Here is a 15,077-nt window from a genome sequence, read left to right on the forward strand (position 1 = left end):
GAATGACATCTTCTTCTGCCCCATCTGAAAATCAAACAAAACAGTGTATACTCTCAATAGAAATGATGCAAGATGCCTACGGTTATAGCTCATCGACATGGTTTCCATTGTTGATCTCTAAGATCTCCCCAGCCTCTTGTTTATTCTACAAATTTTTAGTGAGATAGAATTTTGGGTTTTTTCTTAGTTAATTAGCTATCCAATTTAGGTGTTTTTTCATTAGTTTGGGAGTTGATTCTCTTGTATACGACATGTGTACGTTAGCGTTGCCTAGATTTCTATTAAGAAAGTTCTTATAAAAAAAAAAAAAAAAATGGGGTTGATGTAAAACAAACCAGAGCTAAAAATTGCAAAAAAAAAAAATTCAGTAGGGGAGAGAGACAGAGACAGAGACAGAACTTTCAAACTAATCTATGAAAGAGGTGACACCGCATGAGGGAAAAAATTGGAAAGCAAAGAGATAAGTTGGTGAAATGAAGAAAACACAAAAGGGAAGGGAATTTCTTGAGAAAACACAGGGCAAAATTGGAAAAAAAAAAATGGAGATTGAAAAAATATTGTTCATTAATCAGGGGCAAAAACGTAATAATACTTAGTCAAACAAGGGCATTAGCGAAACAAAAAAATCAAATAACATAGGAACCAAGGGCAAAATTGTAATAAAAATCATTCACAGAAGGGCACAAGTAGAAAGTAAAATACAAGAGCCAAGACAAAACTGTAATAATAATCAGCTACATAAGAGTAGAAATGAAAAAGTGTCAAACAAAAGTTACTATTCATTCATGTTCACTTAAGGATAGCCACTTTTATGGTATAATAAGATATAAGAGATATATATATATATGTTATCAGTTTTGTTATGTACAAGTAAGTTTGCGTATCAATTTATATACTAATATTGTTGTCTTCATATTCTAAATTCAAATTAGCATTATTTTTAATAAAATTTACTTTCTGATCAATCATATTGAATGGATACGTATATTAGTACGCAGAATCACTTATAATTAGATTTTTTTATATGTTATATTATTTGCCTTCTACCAGGGTTAACATTCCCATTTTTTTTATATGTTATATTATTTGCCTTCTACCAGGGTTAACATTCCCATGGTTCTAAAACCGATCTAGACCTGCCCGTCCAACAGGTCGAACCTCGGACGGGCCGAACATTGCAGTCCGATTATACACCCACAATCGGGATGTGCTACAGTGTAGTTGGGTTGTGGGCTTTTGACCATGTAACACGGCCGATTGACCACTTCAGAATTATACTTCAATTGCTTCCGTTACCAATTCTTGGACCGCTCTCTATTACGGGTATCGTTCAACTTTTTTGAAAAAGAAAGGGAACTAATGGAAAGCAGTACTTTCAGGTCTTGATGCCCTTTGGATAGAAGTTTAGATGCTCTTTTGAAGATGAACTCGAACTCAAGTTGTATGTGAAACAAAATAAAATAATCCAAGTTTGGTTGTTCAATACTTTATTACATCCCTATATATTCCAATTTGAGATAGGAAAACGTTTTTCACAACACCCTCATCCAACTCTTATTCTGTATTAGTGTGGCATTATCTATTGAATTTTGAATTTATTATTTAAAAAAAAAAAAAAAAAAACAGAACTGGTCTAATGGTTGATGGGCAGTGTTATTATATGTCATGTCAATATAGTGAGATGAGAGTAGTGTGTGACACTTTTTATATTAAGTCTATTCATTTCCCTATCACCCCTTCGGTAAAACATTATCATAATTTATTTTTCATGGAAAACTTGTTAATAACAAATCTTGCTTTGCTACCAAACTAAAAAACAAAACATGGAAACAAATTATTACTAGATTTTGTGATAATATTATTTGTGTAAATGGAAAATTACTAGATACTTCAAAATATTGATGATGATACGTCTCTGTCTTCTGATCGATCACAAGTGTAACACCCCGTATTTCAGTGTATTTTTACTGAAGGATTATTTTTTACTGTTCAAAAATTTATCCTCTTATTTTAAAATTGGTTGGATTTTGAGTAAGTTTATTTCTATGATTTTATTTGGTGAAAATTAATTTTATGTGCTTTCTAAATATTTATTTATTGTTATGCATTTAAATTGCTTTTAATATTTAAATTAATTACCGTGGGATTTAATTATTTCAATTTGACTTTACCATTACGTTTAAATTATTTTATTTAACTTGTGGTTTTAAAATCGTCTTCGTTGGATCTTTTTTGTGACCCAAGTTATGAGGATTGGACCTCATTTCTTTTCCCTCTTTTTTTCTTTCCTTCCTTTTTCTTTTCTTTCTTTTCTTTTTCTTCCTTATTTTCCTCTCCTTCCCGCGCGATCTCTCTCTCTCCTCTCCTCCGCCCGTTTCCTTCGTCTCCTCCCAGCGCCGCCGTCGCGCCGCCGTGCGCGACACCGCCCAGCCGACCAGCTCCCCCTCCCTCCGGCGACCTCACCTCCCAAATCTCAGCCCTTACCTCGCCGCCGGTAGCCCACACGCCCCCCACGAAGCCGCGGGCCACCTTCACGCCAGCGCCGCCGTGAGCCGGCGGTGGCCCTCACCGCCCAGCCCATTAGCTTCCCCAGCCGCCGGCGACCTCACCCCACCAACCTCACCTCCATCCGTGCCGCCGTTAACCACCAGTAGCTCTTCGAAGCCGCGGCACTCCTTCCGCCGTTGCGCCGCCGTCACACCACCATTGGCCACCATCTTCCTACCACTTCATCCCCGACCTCTTGGCAACCCATTGGACCCAACCCCACCTCTGATCCGTCACCGGTGAAGCTCCACCAACTACATTTCCGATTTGGGCATTTTGGTCTTCTACCGCCCATTCCGCCGCCACCCACGGCAAACCACCACCACCATTGGCTTCACCGACCTCCCTAGGCCCTACCCTATCAATCTTGGGTCTTCGTTTGTCCTCGTTGAAAAGTGGGTATCTGTGACCCACGGCCACAGTGTATTTTACACTGTGGTGTTGCTCAGAAATCACCACTTGCAACTTCGAGATCCTCCGGAAATTATTATATTGCACTGTAAGTATTTTCCTTAAAGAACTTTCGTGATTTAAATATATTTTTGCACTAACGCATATTATCTGTAAATTGGGTTGTTTTGCCGGACTGAGTCCGAGGAGTTTCGGGGGTCGGATGGATTGTGGACGGAGTTGTGTTTGTTTGCATTGTGAATTGTGGTTGTTGGTTATGACTTGTTCACGTACATCGCATACTGCATGCATGATCATGTTTATAAAGAAAACTGGGTTTTCGCATGATTGCATACATGTTCATGTATTTATTGGATTTGGATTTTCATGTGAGTAAAAGGAAAAGAGACTGTAGGGATGGTGGTAAGCAGGGATGGTGGTTGTATCCCGCCTGTGATTTCCGCCTACAGTGCTCTGTTAAGTATTTAGTGTGTGTAAAGGAACTGTAGGGATGGTGGTAAGCAGGGATGGTGGTAGAGTCCCGCCTGTGATTCCCGCCTACTGTGCACGCGGTAGGGATGGTGGTAAGCAGGGATGGTGGTTGTGTCCCGCCTGTGATTCCCGCCTACGGTGCACGCGGTAGGGATGGTGGTAAGCAGGGACGGTGGTAGAGTCCCGCCTGTGATTCCCGCCTACGGTGCACGCGGTAGGGATGGTGGTTGTGTCCCGCCTGTGATTCCCGCCTACGGTGCACGCGGTAGGGATGGTGGTAAGCAGGGACGGTGGTAGAGTCCCGCCTGCGATTCCCGCCTACAGTGTCCGATAAATGGATTGTTTGTGTGGATCATTTTTATGAGAAAATGTTTTACGGTTATTTTGGGCCAAATTGGGATTTTTGGCGTGTGTTGGAAATAATAATTTTTCTGGAAAAAAATGATATTTTATGGCTAAATGTATTTTGCTATATTGTTAGTTGCATTAATGTATTTTATCCCGAGAGTTGTTTGGTTTATACTTACCTGTGGTACCATTTTATGGTATCGCAGATTTTGATGCAGACGATGATGACGAGCCTTAGTTTGGCTCCGGTGGAGGAGTGATCTGGGATTGCTCCTGTTTAGTGAGTTATGTTTTTATCAATTACTGTATTTACCTTTTGTATTATATTTGGGATGACTGTATAATTTTTAAAGATAAATTGTGTTAAATATTTGTATTTAAATTCTGGTACTTAGTTGACTATCCGCTGCGTTATTATATTTGTACACTGTTGCATGTACACACACTGGCACTTCGTTGGGATGTGTGACCGTGTTGTCACCATCCTGGCGTCTCGATCCCTGTGTATTTATATAAGGGGGATTGGGGGCGCCACAGGTGGTATCAGAGCAGTTCGGCTCTGGGTAAAACCACATGTCCCATAGGTGTAGTACCAGAAAATTTTAAAATTTTGATTTGAAATTATTTTGTTGGGAGTACATTATTTTAATTTAATTTATTTATTTTAATTGTACGTTAATTGTTTGTTATTTATCTTATTTTTGTTATTTTAGTTTATTTAGTTATTTTATTATATGGCAGGCAATTTTACTTGTTTCAATTATTTTCTTGTGTACTATTTCATTTGTTTTATTCCTTTTATCTTATGATATTTTATTTTGTTGGTTTTATTTTATTTTATTTTATGTGATATGGTTGTATTTTAATTTATTTTACTATAATTATATTTTTAGTTTGTTTTAAGCTGATAGTGGGGTTAAGGGTTACGCTATGGCAGGAAAATGGTACGACCAAGAAGGCAAGCTAATGAGCCCGAGGATGAATTACCGAGGGGTGATGGAAATTATGCCATGGCGAGGGCGTTGAATAGGATGACGGAGTTTCTTCAGCAGAATTTTCGTCCACAGCAAGGAGAGCAGTTCAGGGCGATGCAGGCCGGGTGCACCTATGAGCGCTTCTTAGCGCATAGGACCCCTGCTTTTTCTGGTGAAGAGGATCCATTACGGGCTAGAAGGTGGATTCAAGATCTGGAAAGAACGTTTGAAGTTTGTGGATGCACTGAGGCCCAGAGGGTATTATATGGGAGCTATATGCTGCAAGGTGAAGCGGCAAATTGGTGGGAGACCAAGCGGTCACTTTTAGAGATGGAGTTGGGATCCTTGGCTGCTGTGTCTTGGCAGCGTTTTAAGAAAGAATTTGATGATCGATTCTTTCCTGTTTCGGTGAGACGGCAATTGGCTCGGGATTTCAATAATTTGGTTCAAGGAGACATGACTGTCGAGCAGTATGCAAGGAAATTTATGGAGCTTGGGCGGTTTGCTCCTCACCTCATTGCTACGGAAGAGATGCGGGCTGAACGTTTCCAAGAAGGATTGCGCCCTCAAATCCGCAGGCAGGTCGCATGCTTGGAAATCCAGAACTTTCAGAGGTTGGTCAATGTGGCCTCAATTGCTGAGCGAGAGCGATGTGCTGTGGTAGGTTCCCCTCCGGGTAAGAAGCGACTGAACGTTGATGGTGAAGGGAGCAGCTCCGGGTCGCCACAGAAGTTTGTGCAAAGGATCGGGGCCAGAGCGCAGGCAGCTTCCGGTATACGTATTGGGGGCCGAGCTCCAGTTTGTGGTAGGTGTAATAGAGCCCACGAGGGCGAGTGTCGTCAGGGTTGGAACCAGTGCTTTGAGTGTGGTCAGACAGGACACTTTGCTCGTGAGTGCCCTAATTGGACCCAAGGGAATCAGGGTGGTCATCGCGGTGGTAGGACTAATCAGAGGCAACTAGTTCAGGCTCGGGTGTATGCAGTGACTCCTGGTAGTGCTGGCGACGAGATTCCAGGGACTCAGGACGCTGGAGTTACGGCAGGTATGGGTCTAATCTTACCTTTCGTAATGGATGCCATGTGTGGTTTATTCTTGGGTTTTGGAAAGTTATGCAAGTTGTATCCATGCCCGTTGGGTGTTGGAGGTTGTGTGATTTTCTTAAGAGTGTTCTGGTTGTACTTGGTATCCTGCTTTAGAGTGATGGTTGGCCCTACAAATTTCGAGGACGAAATTTTATTTTAAGGGGGGAGGATGTAACACCCCGTATTTCAGTGTATTTTTACTGAAGGATTATTTTTGACTGTTCAAAAATTTATCCTCTTATTTTAAAATTGGTTGGATTTTTAGTAAGTTTATTTCTATGATTTTATTTGGTGAAAATTAATTTTATGTGCTTTCTAAATATTTATTTATTGTTATGCATTTAAATTGCTTTTAATATTTAAATTAATTACCGTGGGATTTAATTATTTCAATTTGACTTTACCATTACGTTTAAATTATTTTATTTAACTTGTGGTTTTAAAATCGTCTTCGTTGGATCTTTTTTGTGACCCAAGTTATGAGGATTGGACCTCATTTCTTTTCCCTCTTTTTTTCTTTCCTTCCTTTTTCTTTTCTTTCTTTTCTTTTTCTTCCTTATTTTCCTCTCCTTCCCGCGCGATCTCTCTCTCTCCTCTCCTCCGCCCGTTTCCTTCGTCTCCTCCCAGCGCCGCCGTCGCGCCGCCGTGCGCGACACCGCCCAGCCGACCAGCTCCCCCTCCCTCCGGCGACCTCACCTCCCAAATCTCAGCCCCTACCTCGCCGCCGGTAGCCCACACGCCCCCCACGAAGCCGCGGGCCACCTTCACGCCAGCGCCGCCGTGAGCCGGCGGTGGCCCTCACCGCCCAGCCCATTAGCTTCCCCAGCCGCCGGCGACCTCACCCCACCAACCTCACCTCCATCCGTGCCGCCGTTAACCACCAGTAGCTCTTCGAAGCCGCGGCACTCCTTCCGCCGTTGCGCCGCCGTCACACCACCATTGGCCACCATCTTCCTACCACTTCATCCCCGACCTCTTGGCAACCCATTGGACCCAACCCCACCTCCGATCCGTCACCGGTGAAGCTCCACCAACTACATTTCCGATTTGGGCATTTTGGTCTTCTACCGCCCATTCCGCCGCCACCCACGGCAAACCACCACCACCATTGGCTTCACCGACCTCCCTAGGCCCTACCCTATCAATCTTGGGTCTTCGTTTGTCCTCGTTGAAAAGTGGGTATCTGTGACCCACGGCCACAGTGTATTTTACACTGTGGTGTTGCTCAGAAATCACCACTTGCAACTTCGAGATCCTCCGGAAATTATTATATTGCACTGTAAGTATTTTCCTTAAAGAACTTTCGTGATTTAAATATATTTTTGCACTAACGCATATTATCTGTAAATTGGGTTGTTTTGCCGGACTGAGTCCGAGGAGTTTCGGGGGTCGGATGGATTGTGGACGGAGTTGTGTTTGTTTGCATTGTGAATTGTGAATTGTGGTTGTTGGTTATGACTTGTTCACGTACATCGCATATTGCATGCATGATCATGTTTATAAAGAAAACTGGGTTTTCGCATGATTGCATACATGTTCATGTATTTATTGGATTTGGATTTTCATGTGAGTAAAAGGAAAAGAGACTGTAGGGATGGTGGTAAGCAGGGATGGTGGTTGTGTCCCGCCTGTGATTCCCGCCTACAGTGCTCTGTTAAGTATTTAGTGTGTGTAAAGGAACTGTAGGGATGGTGGTAAGCAGGGATGGTGGTAGAGTCCCGCCTGTGATTCCCGCCTACGGTGCACGCGGTAGGGATGGTGGTAAGCAGGGATGGTGGTTGTGTCCCGCCTGTGATTCCCGCCTACGGTGCACGCGGTAGGGATGGTGGTAAGCAGGGACGGTGGTAGAGTCCCGCCTGTGATTCCCGCCTACGGTGCACGCGGTAGGGATGGTGGTTGTGTCCCGCCTGTGATTCCCGCCTACGGTGCACGCGGTAGGGATGGTGGTAAGCAGGGACGGTGGTAGAGTCCCGCCTGCGATTCCCGCCTACAGTGTCCGATAAATGGATTGTTTGTGTGGATCATTTTTATGAGAAAATGTTTTACGGTTATTTTGGGCCAAATTGGGATTTTTGGCGTGTTGGAAATAATCATTTTTCTGGGAAAAAATGATATTTTATGGCTAAATGTATTTTGCTATATTGTTGGTTGCATTAATGTATTTTATCCCGAGAGTTGTTTGGTTTATACTTACCTGTGGTACCATTTTATGGTATCGCAGATTTTGATGCAGACGATGATGACGAGCCTTAGTTTGGCTCCGGTGGAGGAGTGATCTGGGATTGCTCCTGTTTAGTGAGTTATGTTTTTATCAATTACTGTATTTACCTTTTGTATTATATTTGGGATGACTGTATAATTTTTAAAGATAAATTGTGTTAAATATTTGTATTTAAATTCTGGTACTTAGTTGACTATCCGCTGCGTTATTATATTTGTACACTGTTGCATGTACACACACTGGCACTTCGTTGGGATGTGTGACCGTGTTGTCACCATCCTGGCGTCTCGATCCCTGTGTATTTATATAAGGGGGATTGGGGGCGCCACAACAAGATCATGTCGTGCCATTAAAATTATTACATAATTACTAATTTTAATGATTGCATGTCATCTTTTGAATGAACTGAGTATTCTAAAACTATCTAAGAATTCCATGTATATTTAATATCCATATAGGGGTGTGTGTACAATATATATATATATAAAAGACTTTGTTCAATAGTTTATAATTAATAACTAGAGTCTCACTATACCTAATTCAAGGAGATTTATTATTCCTAATAATGTTATTGGCAAGCAAATCTTGAATTTCTAGTTTACAAAATTTTAAAGTCTCACAGTCACTATTCATTTGAATAGGTCGAGCTTTATTAGAAATTTTTTTTCAGAAATTTTTTTAATATAAGACAAAGAAACAACGTATTTTTTACCATGCCAAAAGACATTTAGAAGATCAAAACAAACATCATCGACTAGTCGTTTATTATAATCATTGATTCTTGACTGTAACAATTTACCAGATAATTGTTTAGCAATTTTTTATATCTAATTTCCTGCTATAGGAAATTCAAATGCTTTGTTTTAGCATAAACCAAAGAATTCAAATAATCATTAGTATTAACATCGAATTTTGAAGCAAATTTGAACTTCACTTTTTGACCGGAAGGGTTAATAGTAATGCTATCATGTTCTTAAAATAATGGATATAAATAAGAGATAAAAGGAATTCCTAGTATGACTTTATCAGTCATATTTTTAATAAGCACAAAAGGAATTTTAAAGCAGATACTATCTTGGCAAACATGTGCATTATTAAACTCATACTTGATCTTCATCTGAAACCCATTAGTAGAAAATAATTTTTCAATAGGTTTTTCATAATACTTACTAAAAATTATTCATTCTTGGATACAGTTCATATCCGATCCAGAATAAATTATAACAATCACAGTAAATTTAAACTTATGACAAACAATAATACTAACTTCAGAAAATCATTCGCAAGAAATAGTATAATGGATTTAACAAATCTGATTATTGTCAGAATGAGTAACTTCCTTTTGACCAGAATCAGAATCATCATTTTGTTGCTCATCATTATCGAAAAAAATATTTTGATCAAATTGTTTATCGATTTTTAAACATAATAATTTATGAAAATTGATATTATATCTCAGTTTTTGAAAATTGATCTGTTTTTTCATATCAAATCTCCCCAAAATTTCTTGAAAACTGATTTTAGATATAAAATTGTCAAGTTCTTGTTGAACCATAGTTTTTTTAAGCTTTTGAAAGTATTCTTCTTTGAGCTTGGGATTAGTAATTTGGCTAATCAAGGTTAACAAAAGATTTTCTTGTTCTTCAATTTTGGTTAAAATATTAATTGTTTTACCTAAATATTTGCAACAAGAATCATTGCATCCAAGCTTAACATTAGGAGAATCAGACAATTCAGTTTTTGAGTAATAATCATTATCACTTGGACTGAATTCATCGGCAGTTGCAAAGGTTTGTTGGTTCTCTTAGTTATGTCGCTAAGTTTTACAAAGACATGAGGAAATACTGTAGACTACTTTTTGAGTGATTACAATCCAAACACCCTCCATGGACTAATATTCACACTTCTCTTGTTAAGCAATCAAGACACATGTTAAAACTCTACCGTCTCTAGGTATTCCTACTACTACTTATTTTAAAATTATTGAAACAGATGCCTCTAATATTGGTTATGGTGATATTATGAAACAGATTGTTTTACCAGACTTATCTGATTTTTACTTAATCTGGTTGTGTCCAATTCTTATCTCTATTGGCGCCACCCAAGTCGTAAAGAGAATCCCGAGAACCTTTCTATAAGGCCCCCTTTACCAAGAGAGCGTTAGGGCGTGACCGGTAGACGGTTGACTAGGATATGTGTTATGAAATGCAATAGGAACTAGAGAGAAGACATGACTAGTAAGTGTTAAGTCTAGATTTTTGGGTGATTTCAAGATGAAGAGAATGTTTAGATCTAACTTAACTGTTAGTTCCAGATCTAGTATACCTCCTGATATTATTAATGAAGAAGACTTTTATGTTGAAGAAATTGATAATATTGATTTCAACAAATGGAGTATTCTAAAAATTGATGCTAAATCTATTTACAAAACTAGTTGGACTCAATTTGTTTTCAAACCTGAGTTCAATATTAAAATTGTTGAATAAACCTATGATATCTCAAAAACTCATGAAAAATGTTGCCTATTTAACAGAAAATCTACTGAAGATTTCCTGATAAAAGGTAACAAGTTTTTGCATATTGATTCTGTTCAAATTGTTGTTAAGCACCTCACAAGGAAATGCATCAATGCTTCTGTACTCCTTTGTTTAAGAGATGCTAAATTCAAAAAATTTGAAACTAGCATACTTGGAATGATTAATCATCTTTGTTTAGTGGTTCAGCTCATTTTGATTGTTTCACTACCTTAACTCTTGCTTTGGATGATCCTGATGTTCTTAAAGCTTTAATTTTGAATATTTTGACATCTAGTTATGATATGGAAGAAGGTAGTAAACCTCTTGTCATAGTTTACCGTATTTATTATTGTGTGCTAAAAACTAATTTAAATTCTAAAACTATTTTAAAAACTTCAGGTAATAAAACTTTGTTAATCCAAAGTTCCACTCCTGATGCTAATATTCAGGTTCCAAAAATGATTTATTGGAATGATATTACCCTTCCCAATGAATGGACTTTGGAATATGAAGTCTCATGCGCAAAAGTCATTTTTGATGAACTTAATCTTGATTATATTCAACAGTATTTGGATGATACCATTAAGATTAGTTTTGATAACTAACTTCTGGTAATCAACAAAAGTAGAAATTCTTTCGCTGGATCCAAAAGTTCTTTTGTTGGTTCTATTGTTGACAATCAAAAAAGAAGAGATCAAAATCTTATAAACTTTCTAGAAAACTCAGTCAAAACTGTTAAGTTTGATTTAAAATTAAAATGTGTTTCTACCTCTTTTCAAGTTACTTCAGCTTATTATACTATCAAAAATACAAAAGTATCTAAAGGCAAATCCATGAAGGAAGAAGTCGTTAAGGAAGAAGTCTTTATCCCCAACGGCTTCAGATATGGTCGCTCCTATTAATCACAATCAATTATCTGTGATCAATAGAACTTTTGAAATTGATTTGATTGCTTTGTATAATGAATATAGTTATGTTAGAAATTGTGATAAGAGAAAATATTATCATGTTACTTTTTCTGATCGACAAAAGTGAAGTAATAAGCGAAAATGGAAAGAAAAAATATATGTCCTATGAAAGCATATATTATTCTTTGACTTCGTTAAAAATTATTATGTTTCTAAAAATAGTTTAAATATAGTTAAAATAAATTTGGTCAATGAAGAAGGGAAAACTGTGGTTAGATCTAATCATTCACCTTTGGAGCAATTATTATTTCTCATAAAGGAGAAGAAGTAAAAGCTTGATCCCCTTTTAAAAGACTTAATGCTGATGATGATGCTACTGTTTTTACTGAAACAAAGAAAATTATTGAACAAAATAATTTTATCAATAAATCTCTTCATTTTATTGGACAACAGTTAGACCGTATTGAAGAAAAAATTGAAAGCCCAATTAGCCCAGTTTCTACCCCGACTACAAAGCCTAAAAATTTTTTGATTATTTTACCAGAAAAAATGTAAGGTTTAAGTCCTAAGACTAAACGAGTCAAAACTCTTGAAAATTAATCAAATGTTTTATGACTTGAAAAAGGAATCATCTACTAGTGCTTTGAATAGTAAAGGTAAATAAGTTATTTTTATCTTTCTTCAAAAGAATTATCTGATTCTAATTCATCTATCAATAAAAATATTGTTTTACTTGAAAACAAATTCGAAAAAATTGATTTTGAAAAACTTTGGACTGAACCATTTTATTCAAAAAAATCTAATCCCACGAGTATTAAAAAAATTTGATATTCTAGAGCCACTCCTCTTGATTTACCTTTAGAATAAAGATTTTTCAAACTTAATTATCTGCGCGCATTAATATATATATATATATATATATATATATATTAATGTTGTCATGTCAAGCGTAATGATTAATACACAATAGATTTTCAGAATCAAGGTCAGAAGTGAGCTGAAACTGATGTTATCCCAAAAATCATGAAAGGAAAAGCTAAAACAGTAGTTTCTTTCACAAAATAAATTAAGATGTCTTTCTTAATCCTTCTTTCATATTGCTAGCTAGTCAAATAAGAAGACTGTTTTTCTAGTTCCCATCCAGCATTTTATATATTGTTTCCACTTTCTACTTATGAAAAATTATTTTAAAACAAAATGTGGCTAAAAATGTAACTGAAATTCATATTTATTAGTGCATGATATTTATAAATATATGTGAATGCATGGGACCTGCAGGCTGCCTCCATGATAATATATAACAGTACTCCAACAGTTGTACTAAAATTAATTATCAGTACGTGCCTTAAAGTTACTCTAATTATTAATATCTAAATATTATATAGGTATCGCATTATTCTAGCTAACAGAATTTGCACTGAGCAGATGAAAACAAATTCACTCACATGTTGACGTGATCGATATTGTATATCTACTCTTTGGATTTCTCTGGAGAATTCATGGACCTTTTGGATTCTCTGGAGCATGCATTGGCAACCATCAATTCACGAGAACCATATATATACGGAAAGAGACAGGTACCGCTAGCTAGAAATTAAACTCCGATCTAGATAGTTAATTGGAAATTAAAATGAAAAAATAAAAGGAAAACGAAGCTAGAAAGAAGAAAATTATGTAGTTCGAAACAAATATAAGATCGATTTGGCTTTCTTATTTTTGCTCGCTTGTTGCACTCCAGCATTGAATAGCTTGCAAAACTGCTTCTTTGACCACTTGAGCATCTATCTGGTCCTCCTGATCTCCTTGATTATCCTGCAGGTTTATACATATATATCGAGTTCAGGTTCAACAGGCGCCTGAGTACCCTAGAATCTCCATCACACCTAAGTGCGTGGAAGCTCATGCGCATGCAAAATATATAGATCAGCATATACCATCGATGTAGTCGATTGTCTATATATCATGCATGTATGTGTGCCTTGTGCGTTTGCATATAATATATTGAGAGAGAGAGAGAGAGAGAGAGAAGAAAGAGAGAGATGTATGCGAATGATCAGTACGTGTGTTAATATATATATATGTGCGTGTGTGTGTGTGTGTGTCTGACCCAACAACAACATTCATCCACTTTAAATATTTCTTGCTTACTTTGGCTCCGATGGCTTCTAAATGAAATCTGTCTGAACAAGAAACCCTAGCTTGGCGCACATCAAGGCCCAGCTCTTCAAAGGCTTCCAAAATGAACACAAGCAAACCACAACAACTCCTTTCCGTGAACACCTCAATCACAAAACCCTTTTCTTGAGCTTCTACCTTAAGCTGCTGAGGTACAGATCATTAGCTATATGTAGTTAGTAATTAACAGGATATATGTATAATATTCCATGCAATTAATTAAATATAATAGATTGAAGAATGCAAGATCGATGCCTTAATTAGATTCTACCAGGGGCAATGAAGCTTGGACAGTTTCCACAACAATATCTCGATTCATTTCATCTATCTTCCGCTTTAGATCTTCTATGTACTTCGATGCATCTAATATAATCGAGGTTTTACTCTGCTGTATGTAAAGAATAGAGATCACATAAAAATACAGGAAATATTATTTAACTTATCACGATACTCGAATGGTCTATACTATATGCTTGGAGAAGGGATTAGAAATTTAAGAAAAGAGATCGATGACGCGCAAGGATGATAACTTCGTCACAAGCAAAAGTACCAAGGCTTGTGTATGATAGTATATATATATACCTAAGTTGATCTGGGTATTTGAAAAAGGAGATCATGCGATAGATAAAACTAAGTCAAATTTTCAAACAGGTCTTAGATGGAGAAAACGAAAAGCTGGTGATTATCGATGATCGATGCTTGTGATGACAATGAAAAATAATGCGATATGATGACCAATCTGCAGTTTCCTCCCACATAATTCTCCATTGAAAGAGGCCAGTTTCTGTGTATATCATGTATAATATGGTTGATAAAGCTAGAAGATGCAATATTAAGATGGAATAAAATATTCATGAACATATATATATATATATTAGACGTTTTAGAGAAGTTACCGCATGGGAGTTGGTGATTGAACGAAGCAGTTGCAGCTTCTTGTACATGGCTGCTCTCTTGTGCTTCCTAGAAACCATTACTCTCTCTCTCTCTCTCTCTCTGAACATTAATATTAGAAGACCTGATAGCAGCTTCTTAAATAGGGATATGAGAACTCAGTTTTGTCGCAACAGAGCATTATGTGGATTCCTAGAATATATTACCAAAACACCATTCACTTTCAAATTAGTTACTCACAACAGATATTGTTCTTTTTTTCATATATTATCTTATCGGGTCTGTTTTTTGCAAGGTGTAGACCTTTCATGTCAGCATGCATGTTAGCTAGAGTCGGCATCGTTCTTTGTTTCGAGGTATGTGTGTGTGTGTTGCTGTCTTACATTAATACATTTAATTTAACGTTTTCATTTTTGTTTTTATAATCCACAACCAACAAGAATAAAATTCCTCTGGCTGGCATATCATTTAGGAAAGGGTGCCGCGAGAATAATCAGAGTTTTTCTAAATTAAATCTCATGTTCTGTCTA

General features: G+C 37.4%; 1 protein-coding gene across 10 annotated transcripts; it reads right to left on the reverse strand.

Moving 5' to 3' along the window:
- Positions 1-13,066: 13,066 nt before the first annotated feature.
- Positions 13,067-14,697, reverse strand: LOC121238988. Of its 10 annotated transcripts, none has more exons than XM_041136108.1 (5): positions 14,550-14,680; positions 14,389-14,437; positions 13,925-14,041; positions 13,627-13,797; positions 13,067-13,290 (listed from the first exon to the last, which is right to left on the reverse strand). In XM_041136108.1, the coding sequence occupies exons 1-5, from the start codon at positions 14,552-14,554 to the stop codon at positions 13,189-13,191; spliced, it is 444 nt and encodes a 147-aa protein (XP_040992042.1). In that variant the 5' UTR covers positions 14,555-14,680; the 3' UTR covers positions 13,067-13,188. The 10 variants fall into 10 exon arrangements, with proteins under 10 accessions (XP_040992042.1, XP_040992043.1, XP_040992041.1 ...); XM_041136109.1 differs by having other exon boundaries at positions 13,925-14,038; positions 14,550-14,679; XM_041136107.1 differs by having other exon boundaries at positions 13,627-13,800; positions 13,925-14,038; positions 14,550-14,675.
- Between the last annotated feature and the right edge of the window lie 380 nt (positions 14,698-15,077).

Source organism: Juglans microcarpa x Juglans regia, chromosome 7D (assembly GCF_004785595.1).
Source record: "Juglans microcarpa x Juglans regia isolate MS1-56 chromosome 7D, Jm3101_v1.0, whole genome shotgun sequence".
NCBI lineage: Eukaryota > Viridiplantae > Streptophyta > Magnoliopsida > Fagales > Juglandaceae > Juglans > Juglans microcarpa x Juglans regia.